At 56.2% G+C, this 18,771-nt stretch overlaps 1 protein-coding gene across 2 annotated transcripts in view; it reads left to right on the top strand.

Moving 5' to 3' along the window:
* LOC111142539 (peptidylprolyl isomerase like 2) overlaps positions 1-16,890 on the top strand; it is a 28,484-nt gene extending 11,594 nt beyond the window's left edge. Inside the window, exons 6-21 of one of the 2 annotated variants that reach the window (XR_002640268.1) lie at positions 429-480; positions 4,061-4,152; positions 4,962-5,051; positions 5,885-5,960; positions 6,676-6,836; positions 8,043-8,118; positions 8,690-8,796; positions 9,253-9,342; positions 9,654-9,687; positions 10,257-10,374; positions 14,434-14,490; positions 14,877-14,949; positions 15,064-15,126; positions 15,216-15,355; positions 15,637-16,369; positions 16,584-16,890. Coding sequence is in view for 1 of the 2 variants with exons in the window: in XM_022495797.1 (XP_022351505.1) it covers positions 429-480; positions 4,061-4,152; positions 4,962-5,051; positions 5,885-5,960; positions 6,676-6,836; positions 8,043-8,118; positions 8,690-8,796; positions 9,253-9,342; positions 9,654-9,687; positions 10,257-10,374; positions 14,434-14,490; positions 14,877-14,949; positions 15,064-15,126; positions 15,216-15,355; positions 15,637-15,733 (1,326 nt within the window). In the remaining variant the exon portion in view is untranslated. Of the gene's footprint in view, positions 1-428; positions 481-4,060; positions 4,153-4,961; positions 5,052-5,884; positions 5,961-6,675; positions 6,837-8,042; positions 8,119-8,689; positions 8,797-9,252; positions 9,343-9,653; positions 9,688-10,256; positions 10,375-14,433; positions 14,491-14,876; positions 14,950-15,063; positions 15,127-15,215; positions 15,356-15,636; positions 16,544-16,583 lie in introns of those variants that run through there. The other variant, XM_022495797.1, reaches the window with a different exon arrangement.
* The last annotated feature ends 1,881 nt before the right edge of the window (positions 16,891-18,771 follow it).

The raw sequence follows: 18,771 nt of genomic DNA, 5'->3' as shown, positions 1-18,771 counted from the left end.
CCTAGCCTCCCACGCCCCACCCCTCCAAAACCCTCAGATTGTTTTTCAGAGTCCATAGTCTCTCATAGTAACATTCATTTTTAACTTCAGCAGTAGTCAGTACATCAGGGCTCGCAATAAAAATGTGTCAGCATTTGAGAAGTATAAAACACACCTCCACTCTCGGCCTCTAGGCAGGGGTTGCCCTGTGAGCAGGTCAGTGTGCTGCTCAGTGGCTGGGGGTTCTGTGGGGCAGCCTCTCTTACCCATGTGACTGTTGGGTCTCAGGGCCCTCGGGGCGGCCCCTGTGGCTCTCCTCTTGCCTGCTGCTGTGAGGGCTCTGCGTGGTCAGAGACCTTACCCATCTCTCTGCCTCACCCATCCTCATAGGCCCGGCATTTCTTCACATCAGCCACTTGCTCCTTATTAATTATTAATTTTTCTTCCAGAAACTGGACGGGAGGTCCCTGATCAGGCTGAACTTTGCAAAGAACAAGGAAGGTGAGAGATCACTTTTACAGCCATTTCAAAGACTGCTCAGACCCCAGCGCCCCTGCCTCTCACCACGTTTTCTGCAGAATCCATCATTCTCCTCTGATCAAGCCGGACACTTAATTTTTCTTTTTCTTTTTCTAAAAGATTTTATTTATGTATTTGTGTTTGTGTGAGAGAGAGAGAGCGACCGCACAAGCAGGGAGAGGCAGAGGCAGAGGGAGAAGCGGGCTCCATGCCAAGCAAGGAGCCTGACATGGGGCTCGATCCCAGGACCCTGGGATCATGACCTGACCCAAACGCAGCCGCTTAACAGACTAAGCCACCTAGGCACCCCTTAATTTTTCAAATATGTAGGGGCGCCTTGGCTGACTCAGTCAGTGGAGCACACAGCTCTTGATCTTGGGGATGTGAGTTCAGGCCCCACCTTGGCAGTAAAGATTACTGAAAATAATAGAATGGTTGAAGTGGCAAAGGTTATGTGTATTTTGCCCCAATTAAAAAAAAAAGATGTAACATAATTTTTCCTTAAAGGTCCAGATGGTTTAAAGCTGGGGAGGGGGTAGGGGGTAAAATGTTGAGTTTTGGGCACTGCTTCTCACAAGGGCAGTGGGGGCTGTGAGGGTTGCTGATGGCCTTTGTGTGGACAGTTGGGCCCTGTGGGCATGGACCCTGTTTAGTTGCGACCCTGGTCTGCTCATTGCTGAGGCAAGAGCTGCTCAGAGGCCCAGGGCAGGTGGGGGTGGGGGTGTGTTGGGTTTGCTGGGGACTTCTTTGGCTGGGCTTCTCCTCACCGCTGGTTGTGAAGCCCCACGCCAGCCCAGGGATCCTGCTTTCCAGCTCTCCACACCCTCCGCTGTTCTTGTCAGATACCAGAGCTGAGGTGCTTCCCCGCCGGCTCCAACCTTGCTCTTGGCTCTTTGTGGGCCTGGCACAGTTCTCGCAGCCCATGCAGGTGCCACGGCTGAGGTGGTTGTGAGCGCTCAGTGGGTGCGTGCATCCCAGGGAAGATGCTGGGGCCTGACACGCCCGTCTTGCCCCAAAGCCTGGCCCAGAGTAGGTGCCGGCTCACTGTAAATGAGGGTATGGCCTCGACAAAACCGGAGCACGGCGCTTTGTGGATGGCCTGGGGACTCAGAGCTCCATGATGATAGATAAGCACTGCAGACCTGCTCAGAGCGCCGAGCTCTGAGGAGCTCGGAGATCCACTGACTCAGAGGCCCACTGTGTGTCTCATTCAGCACGTATTTACTGAGTGCCTGCCACGTGCAGAGAGCAAAACAGGCCACATCCCTCCTGGAGTAAAAGGAGCTTACATTACGGTGAGGGAGGAAACTGGACAACGGTTCATCATAGTGTTCGATGCTGCTTCTGCCACCAACCAAAGATAGGGAGCGGGGAGGTGAGGGAGTCACAGCGAGACATACTGATGGGGTTTGTGTGGAAATCCAATGAGACAGGAGGTGTGAGGGGATGTGGGGATAAGCATTCCAGGCAGAGGGCACAGCCAGTGCAAAGGCCCTGAGGAGGCCTCTATTGCTGGGACAGTGTTGGGGTGGAAGCAGGGAGCTACGGTTGGAGGGGTCCAGGGTGGGGATGGTGCACAGCAGTCATGCGGGACATGGGCACCCACAGGACTCCCAGCTGCCAGCCAGAGAGGAGAGATAAGATCTGACCATCCGACCATTCACCTGGTTTTATTGTTTTAACATTTTCGACCAGCCAGCACCTCTTTTTTTTTTTTTTTTTTTTTTTAAAGTAGGCTCGAGGGGCCCCTGGGTGGCTCCGTGGGTTAAGTCTCTGCCTTCAGCTTAGGTCATGATCTCAGGGTCCTGGGATTGAGCCCCACATTGGGCTCTCTGCTCAGCAGGGAGCCTGCTCCCACCTCCCGCTTGCCTCTCTGCCTGCTCGTGATCTCTCTCTGCCAAATAAATAAATAAAATCCTTTAAAAAAAAAAAAAAAAAGTAGGCTCCATACCCAGTATGGAGCTCAGTGCAGGGCTGGAACTCATAGCACTAAGATCAAGACCTGAGCTGAGATCAAGAGTTGGATGCTTGGAGCACCTGGGTGGCTCAGTTGGCTAAGCATCTGCCTTTGGTTCAGGTCATGATCTCAGGGTCCTGGGATCAAGCTCCGCATTGGGCTCCCTGCCCTGCAGAGAGCCTGCTTTTGTCTCTCCCTCTGCCTGCCACTCTGCCTGCTTATGCTCTCTCTCTGTCAAATAAATGAATAAAATCTTTAAAAACAAAACAAAACAAAACAAAAAAAGAGTTGGATGTCTAACCGACTGAGCCACCTAGGTGCCCCTTTTGCTTTGTTGTTGTTTTTAAAGATGTATTTGAGAGCGAGTGCGAGCATAGGCATGTGCATGTGTGTGAGGAGGGGGAGGGCAGAAGGAGAGGAGGAGAGGGAATCCTTAAGCAGACTCCACGCTGAGCACAGAGCCTGCCATGGTGCTCAATTCAAGGACCCTGGGACCATGACCGGAGTCGAAGTCAAGAGTTGAACGCTTAACCAACTGAGCCACCCAGGCCCCCTTTTGGCTTTGTTTTTATTTTATTTTATTTTATTTTATTTTTTAAAAAAATATTTATTTGAGAGAGAAAGAGAATGAGAGAGAGCAAGCATGAGAGGGAGAAGGTCAGAGGGAGAAGCAGACCCCTTGCTGAGCAGGGATCCTGATACGGGACTCGATTCTGGGACTCCAGGATCATGACCTGAGCTGAAGGCAGTCGCTCAACCAACTGAGCCACCCGGGCGCCTCTTTGGCTTTGCTTTTAATTGGAAACTCCAGACAAATGAAAGTAGAATTAGTACAGTGATCCCTGCTCCGTAGCCATCACCCAGTTCAGTTCCTGTCCACTCAGAGCTGTGTGGTTTTATCTGTGCTCCTGTGTGGCACCTGCTTAGGTAATTTTGAAGCAAATACAAGATACTGTGTCATTTCATGCTTAAGTGCTTCAGTGTATATGTCTAAACGATAAGGACTTAAAAAGTCATCATAGTACCATCATCACACCTAAACACTTAACAGGAATTCTTTAGTATCAGATATCCAGCCTATGGTCAAAATTCTGGAATGTTTTCGTAATCTTTTTCTTCTAGTTTTCAAATCAAGATTTTTTAGAAGCCCACACAAATCTGTGTGCTTGCTGTGTCCTGAGTCTCAATCTGTAAATATCCTACCCCCTTTTCCCGCAGTGTATTTGTTGGGACTTACTTGTACGGGCTTCCTGCCTGCCTGGTGCAGAGCTGGCAAGGCAGGGGCAGGGAGGGCAGTGGGAGTTTGTTGCAATAACGCAGGAAAGGGTACAGGGGGTTGGGGAATGTGGCAAGGTGTGAGATGGAGGAGACCAGGGTAGTGGCTGCTAGCAGCAGGCTGATGGCATAGACGCCTTCAAGGAAGGCCGTGCGGGGCTTGGGTTTTGTAGGACGATTAGGAGTTTCCCACTGGGATTGGAGCCAGGTCTTGAGCAGCTGACTGTCTGTGGGTCTCTGTTCTGGGCCTGCTGACACAGGGTTCTGTGTCCTCTCTTGCTCTGACCCCGGCCCTTTCTCCGACTGGTTTTGTATGTTCCTTCTTTCTAGGAAAGTACCACTGCCCAGTGCTGTTTACCGTGTTCACCAACAACACCCACATTGTAGCTGTCAGGACCACCGGCAATGTCTATACCTACGAGGTGGGTTCTTGGGAACCGTGTCGCATGTAGGCTCTTTAGGGGTGTGGCTCAGGGCAACCCTGGGCTGGTGCTGAGGTTGCCCCGGGCACCGTGGGCACAGCCTGTCTCCATGGAGCCTACATTCTGAGAACCACTGGTGCAGTCAAGAAGAGGTGTGCCCTTCCCGTGGCCTCCACACCTGGAACCTGGGGGTTGGTTTTGTACCCCAGGGGTCCACCCTGCAGTCCTTGTCTTCATTGATCAGGCCCTGGGAGAGAACCTGTGCTCTGAGGGCAGGCCCAGGGCTGAGGGGAGCATTGAGCACCCACAGCCCCACCTCCTGCTGGAGTCCCCAGGAGGAGCAGACGCAAGCTGGTGGGCAGGCGTGGGGGGTGGGGAGGCCCCGATTCCCCACCCCCCCAGGCTGCTGCTCCGGGTGGACTGGCAGAGGGTACCACAGCAGTCGCCACGGCACCATGTTGCAGGGAAGCCCTCTCTGAGCTGTTTTCCCATCTGTCCCTGGCTGTGGGCAGGGTCTGGGTGGCCAGTGCTGCCCTAGAGGCTCTGGGGGTCACTGCTGCCCACAGAGCACAGATTTGGCTAGAGGGGCTTGGTAGAGCTGCAAGGCCGGCTCCTTCAGTGAGCCTTGCTGAGATGGCAGATTCTAGTCTCTGCGGCTCAGCTGGCTCCACCCTCGGTGGTGGTGGGGTACACGGTCATGCCATCCTTTCCCTCCCCGCTGGAATGGCATTGGCACCTGGGTGAGCTCCTGGCTCCCAGGGCCAGGGTTGGGGCAGGCACCCTAACAGCGGACTTCCTCCTGGCTGCAGGCAGTGGAACAGTTAAATATCAAGGCCAAGAACTTCCGAGACCTGCTGACGGACGAGCCCTTCTCTCGGCAGGACATCATCACCCTTCAGGTGGGCATCCCCTTGCCACTGCTCTTCTGAGGGTGGACCGAGATGCTCTATGCCAACCCCACCTCCCCGCACAGGCTCTGGGCATGCCTGGTTGTGGTTTCCCAGCTGCCCCCCACTGCTGGCAGTGCCCCCAGCTCCAGCACCCCTGCTCTCTATCCGCCTGGCCCTTTGCACGGCCGCTTCTCTCTGGCTCTCACATCTCTCCTTCCGATGCCTGTCCTTGCTGTGCCAGGGTAGCTCATCTCTGCCCCCAAAGCGTTCTCCATATCCAGGTGGGAGAGGACGGGCTGGTATGTGTCCTACTCCAGTGTTGAGCAGAGGATGCGCCTCTAGGTGTCAGCCCTGAGTGGGCTCCTGAAAGACCTGGACTTAGAAACTCTGGGGGTGGCCTCATGGGCCATTCCCATCCTTGACTTATCCATCCTCATCAGAGGTCCGTGCACGCTCCCTCCCACGGGGTGGGCCCGAGGTGCTGCAGGCTCTGTGTCTGGCAGCTGGGCTGAAGGAGCGGTGAGGGTGTGTGTGTGGGAGGCCTAAGTTAGCTGCCTCATGTCTGCCCTCACCCCCTAGATGAATGTCCATCCATGCTCATCGGCCGTATGCCGGGGAGAACGGGGCACAGTGTGCCAGTGTCTGTCCACCCCCTGCCCACCCCTGCTCTTGGCCCTGTTCTGGCAGAGCCCACTCCCGACCGCGGGCGCCCTCCATTCCCTGCTTGACACCCCACATCTCCATGGTGCCCCGCCTCTCTCTTTCCGGGCTGTGCCCCTGGGGCCGCCCAGCTGTCCTTTGTTGCCCGGCTCACTCTGCTGCGCGTGTTCTTTTTGCTGCAGGACCCCACCAATTTGGACAAATTCAACGTCTCCGATTTCTTTCATGTGAAGAATAACATGAAGATGACAGATCCTGGTAAGCACAGCTGGCTTCAGTGCCAGGGGTTTGGGTGAAGTAGGTCCGTGCCTTCTAGGTAAAGCCCTCACCTTGCTGGGGGCAGGAGCGTCCAGGAGTCTTTCTTGAGCCCAGACTGGCCGATGCTTCCTTCTGTGCTGACGTTGGCACGACCGCACTCACCCACACCCGCTCACGCGGGGCATGATGTGGGGAGTCCCAGCTGGGGCCCATATGCTTGGTGTCCACTGCCACATATGGTGGAGGCCTGGGCCCCACCTCCTCCCCACTCAGGACTCTGCCTCAGGCCCCCTGAGGCCATGTCCTCTCCCAAGTCCTCCCCTTGCTCCTTAGAAATTGTCTCTGTTCCCACTGCAGGGACAGGTCATGAGTGCAGGCTACTGGGTCCCTCTGGCATGGAGGCAGGTCCTGGGAGGGTAAGGGGTGACTGTGGCCAGGGCGTGGCTAGGGACAGAGTCCAGAGTAGACCACAGTGGAAACTGCCTATGGACGGGCTATCTTGCCACCCTTACGAGCTGTTGCCTCGCACTCTTCCCCGCCCCGCTCCCCTGCGTCGTGGCCCCCAGGAGTCACTGTGTGGGGGCTCGGCTTACTTGCCTGCATCCTGTTCCAGGCTTCTGCTGTTGCAGCTGGCTCTGGCCTCTTGTCCCTGTCGCGCCTGTCTGGGGACATCACTGGGGGGTCGTCTGAGCAGGGTCACTGTGCTGTTTTGTAGATGAAGAAAAGGCCAAACAGGACCCATCTTATTATTTGAAAAATACGAACGCCGAGACCCGTGAGACGCTGCAGGAGCTCTACAAGGAGTTCAAAGGGGACGAGGTCCTGGCAGCCACCATGAAGGTCCCCGAGAAGAAGAAAGTGGACAAGCTGAACGCCGTGAGTAAGCGGAGGGCTACATAGCCGCCAGTGCAGCCGGCCTGCCCATCTCAGCCCCTCAGAGAGGTCCTGGGGGACGGGGCTCATGGGGGCCCTGCGATACCTTTGGAGGGTGGTGGCCGGGACCCCTCAGAGCCCAGCTGCCCCTTGGGGGCCCAGAGGCGGCCTGCACTGAGGCTGGGCCTCAGGAGGCTGGGGGTGGCTGGTGCATATGCTGGGGGCCCACGGGGTTTGTGTCTCACGCTGGCCCAAGCTCGGCAGCCTGGAGCAGATAGTCTGGGTGGACCTCTGCCTGATTACCATGTGACGCTGCAGCCTCAGGACAGCAGGGAAGGGACAGCCCCTGGGATGCAGTCACTGCCCTGCGGAGCAGATCACTTGTTGCCCAGAGGAAGCCCAGGGAGAGACTGTAGGGGTGTTTCAGGGGACCGTGGTGCTGAGGGGAGGGGACAGCTGGTGCCCGCCGCCTGGGCCTCTGCCTGGGTTTCACGTTTGCTTTTTATGACACCCACTTTTGGCTCCAAGGCCCCCAGTTGGCAGTGATGGTGACGGGATTTGTGCCCTGGCCCGTCAGGCCCCAAAGCTGCTCGTTTCCCCGTTCAGGCGGGGCTCCAGGGGGCAGGGGAAGGAGGGCTCTGAGGCTCCCTCAGAGAATTATCCTGGAAAACTCACAAGAGAGAAGGAAGTTTGTTGTTCACAATCCCATCCCTCTAAAACAACAGTGCTTAGCATTTTGGTGTATTTCGTTCTGACGGGGAGAAATGTCTTTTTTTTTTCTCTTCTCTGTCTCTGATAAAAATGTTTTTAACGTATTGGGGCTTACTTTTCCCTGATTGAAAAAGCAGTATGTTTACTCTAGGAAATTGAGACCTTTGAAAAGGAACTAGCATCCCTCGTACTGTGAACCCAGCAGTGACTGGTTCCTAGTTCTGTCCAGGGTCTCAGTTACCATGAGAGCCTTGGCCACCTGGGTCTCAGCCTCCTGACCGGTCAGGGCCCTCTGTCGCACATGCCCCTGGTCAGTCCCCGCACTCCCTGAGCCCTTAGAGAAAGAGCCAGGCCCCCCAGAAGTCCCTGCTGGGCTCTGTGGGAGGCCGCCAGGGACAGCTTCTTGGAGGAAGGGCACTGAGGGGGCCCCGAGAGATGGGATCCTGGCCTTCCAGCTTCCCGGGACGCTGCTCATGGGCCACCTGGTTTTCTCTGCAGGCGCACTATTCCACCGGGAAGGTCAGCGCCTCCTTTACCTCCACTGCCATGGTTCCGGAGACCACACACGAAGCAGGTAGCTGCCCTTGCCTTTCCGTCCCCAGCAGGCTGCCTCACAGCGGCCAAGGGCGGGCATCCTGCCCCTGCACCCTGTGACGTGCCATCATGCCTGGCCTTCATGGGTGCTTAGGCAGCTCTGGTGTGGTTAGGCTCTGGTGTGGTTAGGCAGTGACAGGACTTTTCTAAAAGTGGAGGTGGGGGGGCGGCAGAGGCTGCAGTGGAGGCCCAGCCAGGGGGGTAGGAGGTCCTCCCTCCACCCCACAGGGGCTGTCCTGTCTTGGGCTCCAGCCTACGTCCCACCTTGGCGCTGGCCCCACACCTCTTCCTCTCGTGTTTTTGGCCTCTCTGGCCCCCACTGTCCCCTTCCTTCCCAATGACATCCCATTCCAGGCTTTTCCAGGCTCCCCCACCTTAACTGCCGAGCCCCACCATGTCCCCCGGCCCCGAGACCCACCCTGTCCTGTGGCTGGGGCGCCGTGAGCCCGTGCTTGGCCAGGGCCAATCCTCGGGCTCCCCCCAGACCTGGTGTGGGTAGGGGTTGTTGCCCCAGCCGGAGGGCAGCACGGACCCAGGGCCTCGGTTTGCAGCCGCCATTGATGAGGATGTGCTGCGCTACCAGTTTGTGAAGAAGAAGGGCTACGTGCGCCTGCACACCAACAAGGGCGACCTCAATCTGGAGCTGCACTGCGACATGGTGCGTGTGGCTGTCCCCGCCAGGGTCCGCATGCCTGCCCAGCTTTTCAGTCCGTAGTCACGCCTGTATGCGCTTGTGGGAGATCAAATGTTCCACCTGCCCCCTAGAAGGCCCAGTGCCCGCACTCCCCTCCCCAGAAGGGACCCTGGGAGCCGCGCATGGTGCTTCCTGGGCCCGTGTTCTGGCTGGGGCATGCGTACCCATCCCACAAAAGGGGTCAGGCTCCATGCGTGCACACCCCCCCTGCCCCCCCACTTGCTCAGGTGTCTCTCGGTGGCCCTCACTCAGGGTCATGGCAGGTGCATGTGTCCTGTCATTCAGCCTCACGGTGCTGCTTTACCGGGTCTGGCCTGGGCAGCTGACCGGCCCCCCTGCCTGATATGGGCCCTGGGTGGTGCTTGCGATCCTCCCACGGGCTGCTCCTCACCTCACGGAGGCATCTGGGCTATTGTGTAGACGCCGAAGACCTGTGAAAACTTCATCAAGCTCTGCAAGAAGCAGTACTATGACGGCACCATCTTCCACAGGTCCATCCGGAACTTTGTGGTGAGTGACGGGGGTCCACGCTAGCCACAGACCTGCGCCCCCGTGAGGGCCGTAGGGCTCCTGGCCAGGGCGAGGGCTACGGGGACTGCTGAGAGTCGTACCTGTGAGCCCCTTCTCCCCGGGCGGGGAGTGTGCAGACTGACCCCTGTGAGTCCCCAGCCTGGCTGTGCTGGGCTCATGCAGAGAGCTGGCCCGGGAGGGCTGTGTCCTCACCAGGCGCTCAGCCGCCCTCAGGCCTGCCAGGCAGGTGGGGAGCTAGCGGAGGGCTGGGTGGGGCAGAGCTTGCTGACTGGCCTTGCTTCCTCTCACAGATCCAGGGCGGTGACCCCACCGGCACAGGCACAGGTAGGTACCGGTGCGCGGGCTTCCCCGGCAGCTCTGGCTGCTCTGTAGGCCTTGTGGTGGGGTGGGGAGGGTAGTTGGGTGGGGGTTGTGCCACCGAGAGTTCCAGATGTGGAATCTGATAGGACAGCCACTAGCCAGCCTGAGGGGCGACTTTTTTTTTTTTTTTTTTTTTTTTTTTTGAGATGGTTGCACGGCCTGGATGGGCTGGAGAGGCCATGCGGTGCCTCTTGGCTGCTCTGGAGCCCCCTTTGGGTCCATAGGCTCCAAGGGCCCAGGCAGTGTCCTCACCCAGTGTGGTGTGAGTGGGCATGACCTGTGCTCTCACCCTGTCCTCCTTGTCCTAGGGGTCCAGCCCCATGCAGGAATCTGAGGGGCCTGGGGGCTGGAGGTGGGGGGGCGTCCGTGGGGAGATGGTGATGAGGTTCCCTCGGAGCAGGGCTGCCCCCTGGAGTACTCGGCAGGGCCCCAAGGGACTCAGCGCACACCTGTGGAGCTGGGCTGCGTCCACTGGCCACACTTGGCCGGGACCCAGGCATTGCTGCTGCTAGCCTTGCCGCTTCCTCCTGCAGGTGGGGAGTCGTACTGGGGAAAGCCCTTCAAAGACGAGTTCCGGCCCAACCTTTCGCACACGGGCCGGGGCATCCTCAGCATGGCCAACTCAGGGCCCAACGCCAACAAGTCTCAGTTGTGAGTCAGTGGGCACCTGTGGGTGGGTCCTCCCTCTCAGCTTTGCCCTCCAGGGCGTGCTCCACCCGAATCCTGCCCAGAAAGTGGGCAGCACCCTTGGGGAGAGGACCCCCATCCCCCCAACCCCACCTCCGTGTGTGTGCATGCGCCCATGAAGGAATAAGCCTGGGTGGTTGCTCAGAGGCCCAGGGAGGCTGTGGGAGGCGGCAGATGCTGGCTCCGGCCACAGAGAGGGGGTGGCCCAGGACATGGAGTGCTGGAAGTCTGGGCCTGGGTGGCCCTGTGTCCTGATGGAAAGGCAGGAGGTGAGGGCTCCATAGGAGTGAGTGTGGGGAGGGGAGCGGCCAGACCCAGCCTGGGAGGGGCAGGAGTGGAGGCAGGACAGTTTTCCAGAGGAGCCTCACGCCATGGAGCAGGCAGGACAGGGGAGATCCGTCTGTGCAACATGGGGCCCGGTGACCGGTGATGGTGGCATCGGTGGTGGGCGGGGGGGGCCCTTCCTGCACACTTGATGGGATTCCCCTGCAGCACTGTCCCGTTGGGTGGAATGGGGGTGCCCAGCCAACCAGAGTTTCTCTCTTTTTTTTTTTTTTAAAGATTTTATTTATTTATTTGACAGACAGATATCACAAGTACGCAGAGAGGCAGGCAGAGAGAGAGGAGGAAGCAGGCTCTCTGCCGAGCAGAGAGCCCGATGCGGGGCTTGATCCCAGGACTCCGGGATCATGACCTGAGCCGAAGGCAGAGGCTTTAACCCACTGAGCTACCCAGGCACCCCAACCAGAGTTTCTCTTGATCTGTCTGTCCTTCGCTCTCTGGGAGCTGTAGTTCACCTGAGTTCCATTATTTCTGATTTTTAAAACTTCTTTGGTTTCTGCTTGTGGTCAACTCTTTCCTCTTTGCTCACTTTTTTTGAGGAGGTTTGTATTTTTCTTCAGAGCTTTTTAGATTAGGCATCTGTTTTCCAGATACTTTTTCCAGGTATTCCCAGTTGGAAGAATCATCCATAGTATTTTAAAATATACGGTATATATTCTGAGCCACCCAGGTGCCCCTTATTTGGTATTTTATTTTTTATTTTTTTAAATTTTATTTTTTTTTTCCTTATTTGGTATTTTAAAATCAGAATTCTTTTCCAGTTCAGTTGCTCATATAAAATCTATTTTTGGGGGCACCTGGGTGGCTCAGTAGGTTAAGCATCTGTGTTAGCACAGGTCATGATCCAGGGTCCTGGGATGGAGTTCTGTGTCAGGCTGCCTACTCAGCGGGGAGCCTGCTTCTCCCTCTCCCTGCCTCTCCCTTGCGTGTGTGCCTGCACACTCTCTCTCAAACAGATAAAATCTTTTTATTTTTATTTTTTTTTAAGATTTTATTTATTTATTTGACAGAGATCACAAGTAGGCAGAGAGACAGGCAGAGAGAGAGGGGGAAGCAGGCTCCCTGCTGAGCAGAGAGCCCAATGTGGGGCTTGATCCCAGGACCCTGGGATCATGACCTGAGTCGAAGGCAGAGGCTTTAACCTACTGAGCCACCCAGGCGCCCCCAGATAAAATCTTTTTAAAAAAAAGTTGATTTTATATCTAACTACTTTATTTGAATAGTTTAGTAAGAGTGTCCTGGGTTGGGGCACCTGGGTGGCTCAGTCAGTTAAGTGCCTGCCTTTGCCTCAGGTCGTGATCCTAGGGTCCTGGGATCAAATCCCACATAGGGCTCCCTCCTCATCGGGGAACCTGCTTCTCCTGACTGTTTCTGTCCCTGCTTGTGTGCACTCGCTCATTCTCTCTCTCTGACAAATAAATAAAATATTAAAAAAAAAAAAAAAGCGTCCTGGGTTTCCTAGATATTCAGCGTTTATCAGCTCAAGGTGTTGTTGCTCTTCCTGCGGGAACACTAGTTCCCTCACGGTCGGGCCTGTAAGGAGAGCACGTGGGCGTCCCGTTCTCAGGTTCCATGCTGTTTTGCCTTCTGATCAAATTTGTTGCCGTCCCGACTCTTGGGGAGAGGCTGTGTTTCCAGAGGCTTTTCTCTTAGCATCTGTTACTACGATCAGACCGTTTCCTTTTCCTTCTGGAATCTGCGAACAGAAGCGCTGGGTTGACCAGCTTGGCTTATCACTGTTTTGTCCTGGAGGGCAGCTGGGCTGGTCAGGCCTGAGGCCCAGCGTGAACCGCCTGGGGTGGTTTAGCTCACGTCCGGTCTGCTTGGTGAGGTAAAATGCCAGGGACAGCTTTTGCGGATCCTTCACGCTGACTCCTCAGTTCGGGTTCCACTTTGAGGGCCATCTGGGTCGCTGCTGTTGTGCCAGAATGGAACTGATCCGTCTCTAGATTTCCAGACTTCTGCGGCATCTCCCTTCCTGTCCGTCACTGTGTCCGCATTCCCGCTCTCCTTAATGGTTTACGGAAGGCTTTCCTGTTTTTATTTTATGCGATTTTCTTCTGTTTCCATCTTCGCTGGCTTCCTCCTGTTTCTCTCCTCTCCCAAGCCCCCATCTTGCTCGCCGCCGCCGCAGACGTCCGAGGCTGTGCATGCTGACGGCTCGTGCTTCCACTTCACTGTCTTCTCAGGTCATAGAACGAATTGTAGACTTGGCTTCCTTTCTGGTATATCTTTGTTTGCTCTGTCATTGCTTTTCTTTCCTCCTTTTTCCTTCAGGACTATTTCATTCCCTTTTAAGCTTCCTGACCTGTCTTAGCAACGCATGGCCAAGAGACCCACTTGATGGTCAGAGCTCAGGTCTGCACAGTTGTGGCTGTTGAGGTCTGTGGAGACTTGCCTGCCGGCCGCATCTGGTCAGGCCTGGTCGGCTCTGAAGGGGTGTTGACCCTGGTGGGATGGGCTTCGGCCTCCGTCCCTTGCTTGACTGCGCGTGCCGCGGGCTGTCGGGGATGTGGGTGACATGGTGTCCCAGGAGGGCTCTCTGGCCCAAACTGCTCCTCCAGAGACCCTGCCCCAGAAGGCTTCTCTCTCCATCTCTTCTTGGGCCTCTTCTTCCAGATTCTTGAGGTTTTAGGGGTGTCTTTTTAATGGCACACACCTAGATTTGGGGTTATTTTAATTCAAACTGACAGTCGTAGGTGTGTACTTAACTTTCCAGTCAGTATCTGTATTTTCTATTATCTTAATTTGTACTTCCTGGTTACCCTCCCCTTTTTTTTTTTAAAGATTTTATTTATTTGACAGAGACAGAGACAGCGAGAGAGGGAGCATAAGCAGGGGCAGAGAGAGAGGGAGAAGCAGGCTTCCTGCTGAGCAGGGAGCCGGATGTGGGGCTTGATCCCATGACCTTGGGATCATGACCTGAGCTAAAGGCAGATGCTTAACTGACTGAGCGAGCCACCCAGGCATGCGTGGTTTCCCCTTTTTTTAAATATTTTTCATTTCTTCCTTTTCTCTTTCACCTGATTTGGAAGTTATGTGTCACTTTTGGCTTTAAGTAGATTTATTTAAAGTCTGCAGTTACCACTTAATCTCTCTTCCTCCCTCGCAGACAAACCCTGCCTGTGCCATCCCCTCAGCCCAGCCAGCTCACATGTTCGTATAGTTGGATATTTAAATTTCACTCATTTTTACACCAAATTAGATTTGAAAATTTACTAGGTCAGCATTTATGGGTGTTAACCCACATTCCTCAGGGTCTCCTCTCTTCCAGTTCAGAGTCCCTGCATCTTCACGTGCTGTCACAGTGGGATGGTCTCTGGTGTCCAGTCTCCCTTTCCACCCCCCTCGGACCCCCCCCAGCAGCCTCTGCCTGCAGGCTCTGGCAGCGTCTGTCCGCCAGAAGTTGGCTGCAGCCCGATCTGGTGGCAGAGCCTCCCCTGGCCTTTCCCAGGCCTTCTCCTGGGGAACTGGGGTTCCGGTCCCCTCAGTGGCCTTGGCTGACGGCCTGCCCCAACCAGGCATATATGTGGGGTCCATGCGTACAAGTGAAGCACCAGCTTCCCAGAGCTGCTTTTGGGGGACGGGGATGCCTAGTGGGTGCCCAGAAGCCTTGGGGACCAAGCAGGCTGGGTGGGGAAGCTCACAGGCTCTTCCTAATTTCCCCTCCTCCTCACCCAGCTTTATCACCTTTCGATCCTGTGCGTACCTGGACAAGAAGCACACCATCTTCGGGCGGTAAGAGGTTGGGGGTGCTGATGTGGGTGGGCTCCTTTCTCAGTGGGACCCTCTCACTGCCTTTCCCCATGCCCGGCCCAGTGCTCATTTGGTCTCGCGACCATCACTGCTGAGGTCACAGCCACGCAGAAGTGGGGACTCGGGCCTTTTCTGTTAGCCAGGGGATGGCTGGCTCTGCGGACCTGCCGGCTGAGGGGAGGGCCACTCCGGCCCCTTCTGGCCAGCTGCCCTATCCAGACTTGCACCCGACTCTGTTCCCCTCCCCAGGTCACGCCCCCATCCATGCGGCCCTTCTCATGGCCATCCTCTGCTCCTCTTCTTGCCATGCTTTTGGGGGTATCCTGCCCTGGAGCACATTCAGAGGTACCCCTGTTCCTTGGCTGCAGGGTTGTTGGGGGCTTTGACACGCTGACAGCCATGGAGAACGTGGAGAGTGACCCCAAAACCGACCGCCCTAAGGTACATGCCAAGGGAGACTGGGGGAACTGCTGCTCAGGATGGGCACGGGGCAGGCGGGTTTGGAGGGGCCTGTGGCCTCCCACCGCCCGCTCACTTGTCTCCCTCTGCTGCTAGGAGGAGATCCGCATCGACTCCACCACCGTGTTTGTGGACCCCTACGAGGAGGCCGATGCTCAGGTGAGGAGGCCACCGGGCCGGTGGGGGGCTGCAGGAACTCCACCCAGCCTTCGGGGCTCCGAGCCAGCTGTTGCCCTGCTCCGTCCCAGATTGCTGAGGAACGGAAGAAGACGCAGCTCGAGGAGGCGGCCCCAGAAAGCGCTATAAAAACTCAACAGCCCAAGGCGGGGAGCCAAGGCCCCCAGACGTACCGCCAGGGGGTGGGCAAGTACATCAACCCAGCAGCCACGTGAGTGCAGTGAGGGTGCTCGTCCCGTTTGCGGGGTGCTCGCCTAGCTTCCCAGCGCCCACGGTTAGAGCCCATCCATGGCGAGAGAACCGGACACTGGCAGGGAGCAGGTGCCATGGGGGCCGCTGTGCAGGTGCAGGCCGGAGCTCAAGGACTCGGGGTTGGGGGGCGGATATGTGACTGTGCGACCTCACACTGAGCAGGCGCTGTGGGTGTGCGTGGGCTCCCAGCGCAGGGGACTCGTCTACACGCAGCAGCTCAAGCACTTCTCCTCTTCCCAGGAAACGGGCAGCAGAGGAAGAGCCCTCAACCAGCACAGCTGGCCCTGCGGCCAAGACCAAGCCCAGCCGCGGCTTCGGGGACTTCAGCTCCTGGTAGCAGCGGGCCTGCCCCTCTGGAGCCCTAGAAGGACTCAGGGCTTGGGGGCCTGTATCCACGCCGCGGAGTTCTCCGCCTTTCTGACTAGAGCTCGCTAAAGCTCTTGCTTGTTGTAGGAGTCCCCTTGCTTGGCCCCGGGGTCCACGGCCTTCCCCGCCTTCACTCGCTTCGGTGGCGCGACCCTCTTCCCAGGCCGGGGCCAGGCCCGAATGAGATCTCAGACCACCAGGCGTGGGCTGTGGCCCTTAGGCCCACCTGCAGGGTGTGCCTGGGTGGGGGAGGAAGGCAGAGACTCTGCCTCTGCCTTCCTCCCCAGCCCCATTTTTGTCGTCTCCCTTGGGCACTGTTTGCTCAGCGTTAGCACCTGGCACCGCGTTAGAAACACAGGCTTGCAGAGCCCGACCTCCTCACCCGAGGCCACGGGGAGGACAGTCCCTGGGACAGACTGGGGAGCTCCTATTGCCTGTGGCTTGAGGACCCTTGACCAGAGCCTTGACCCGAGTTCCTAAAATCTCTCCTGCTGCCTTTTGCCTGGACTCGCTGAAGCCTGCCCGCGCCCCCGCCCCCCGCAAGGACTCTGGGCGGTCATAGCCATGTTCCCCCGTGGGCCTACTCTGGCCCCCCTGCCTCAGGATGGTAAGAAGAGCCCATGGGAGCAGCTGCCCCCGCCCCCGCCCTTAGGGCCTGACTTCGGGCTCAAACATTTGACCCTTCACCCCAGCACTAGGGCTTTCAGACCAGCCTCACCAGTGTTTCTGGATTTAAAAATCCCTTTCCTTTATTTTTCTATAAATGTCAAAAAAAACTTAACATTTGCTGGTCTGCCCTTTGTTTTCTGTTTCTTCTGTAGCCTGTGCCCATGTGGCTTCCCTGCTCCTGACCTTGACGACACTACCTCAGCTTTCCCAGATGCCTCTGCAGAAGCGCGGGACAGCTGTACACCCCTCGCCACCCACTCCTGAGGCCCGTCCTCATGTTGGCATGGGCCGCGACCCCCTCCAGCTTGTCACGTTGCAGACCTCACTTACGCTCTGTCCTTGGTTGTTCTTTCCCTCACCCAAACCTCAGGTCCGTCAGTGTCAACAGCAGCTTCCGAATGTACCTGGGAGTCCCCCCCCCTTTTTTTTAAGATTTTATTTGACAGAGATCACAAGAAGGCAGAGCGGCAGAGAGAGGGGGGGATGCAGGCTCCCTGCTGAGCAGAGAGCCTGATGTGGGGCTCGATCCCAGGACCCTGATACCACAACCTGAGCCAAAGACAGAGGCTTAACCCACTGAGTCACCCAGGCACCCCAGGGCTCCCCTCTTTCCACTTCTGATACTGAACCCCAGACCCAAGCCTGCCTCTGTTTAAGCCCCTTGCACATATCCTCCAGGTGCCATCTGGGCCCCCTTCCCAGAGCTTGTCTGGCCATTGTCCTTGTTTCACACCAGTCACTGGCTTTCCTGTGTGTGGAGAACAAGGTCTGTGCTTCCCACACACCCTGTCCCTCCACAGTCCTCTGCCTGTGACTGTAGCCAGGGACCCGGGGTTCTAGAGAGCACCCGCTCAGCCCTCTGCACCTGGGGCCAGGCCCTTGTCACCCTTCTCCCTGACCTCCCCACCATCCCTCCCAGCTACACCAAAACATCAGGGAGCTGGTGTTTGTGCCCAGAATGCCTCCAGGAACCTGGTCTGCCCAGGAGAGGGCTGCGTCAGGGACAGCCGTGTGAACACACTCGCAGACCTCTGAATAGCTCTTGGTGACTCAGGGTGCAGGTGGGTGGGTGCAGAGGCGGCCCTGGAGAGGGAAGGTTCCAGAGGGCCCCCGGGCTCCTCAGCCTTCTGAGTTTGGGGGCAGGGGGAGCTCAGGTGAAGCTTTCTTGGGCTGCATGTACCCACTCCAGACTTGCCTGGTGGGGAGCCTGGTGGCACCCTGCTCTAGGACACGGCAGGCTGCACGCCACCACACAGGACCGGAGCAGCCACAGGAGGAGCTCGGAGATGCAAAGCTCCCAGCGGGAACCTAGGGCCCCTCAGCATTGGGGCAGGGCGCCTGAGACAGGAGGTGCTACCGGAAAGGACACAGCTGACAGTGGAAGCTTTATTTTTCAACCTCACACAGACACAGAGGACAGAAGGCTGGACACAGAGGCTGAAGGAGGCTTGTGCACGTGAGCTTGGCAGTCCTGCTCCAAGGGGCAAACCTTCCGGCTGTTGTCCATCTGTCCGTCCTTCCAGCTGTACCCAGTGACCACACCCACCTGGCCCAAAGCATGGCCAGCCCACCCTAGGCGCAGACCCACCCAAAAGCCTTTGACAAAGGAGGGTTTACATTTCTGTAGGTCGTTTTGGAACTTTTAAATTAGTTTTCTAAATATTAAAACCGCTTGGATTTTGTAAGTACCTGGTGAGGTCCTCAGGTAAATTAAAAGGGCTTTTGGAAAAATTCCCATGTCTGATCTCGCCTAATATCTGACAGATGCCATCAAGAATAAGCATTAAGGTACAAAAATACTATATATATGTATATATAAAATAGCAACGAAATGAAACCACACTGTTAAAGCAGACGCGCCATGCCAGAGAATGCAACATGGTTGAAGTTCAACGCATTTCTGGTCCTGGCATCATCTCCCATTCTTTAAGGAAACAAATACTTTAAATAATTTAAATAAAAGTCGCAGGATGGTATTTAGTGTCTCGGAATTTAAGAGGGTGGAACATTCCCACACTTCGCCAGCACGTCTGGTTGTGTGTGGTCTCCTGAATGTCCTTCCCCTGAAGCCAGCTCACGGTCTGTTCATTTGGTAAGGAGCTTGGATTTTTCAGAAGACCAACAAATAAAAGTGGTAAAGAGTTTTTCGTTGGTATCAATTACCAAAAAAAAAAAAAAAGCCTAAGACCACTAGTAAAAATGTTTCAATGCCATCACAAAAGACAATACAAAAACCAAAGTGCTCAAATCCAAGGAGCAGTAAACTTGCCCAGAACATATAAAAGCTTTAAATATAGGTTTAGTATATACAAAACTTGGTCAGAGGAATTTGAGAAGATT

Source organism: Enhydra lutris, unplaced genomic scaffold, assembly GCF_002288905.1.
Source record: "Enhydra lutris kenyoni isolate GAN:26980312 unplaced genomic scaffold, ASM228890v2 scaffoldscaffold8, whole genome shotgun sequence".
Classification (NCBI taxonomy): domain Eukaryota; kingdom Metazoa; phylum Chordata; class Mammalia; order Carnivora; family Mustelidae; genus Enhydra; species Enhydra lutris.
This window is presented reverse-complemented; position numbering and strand designations above follow the sequence as displayed.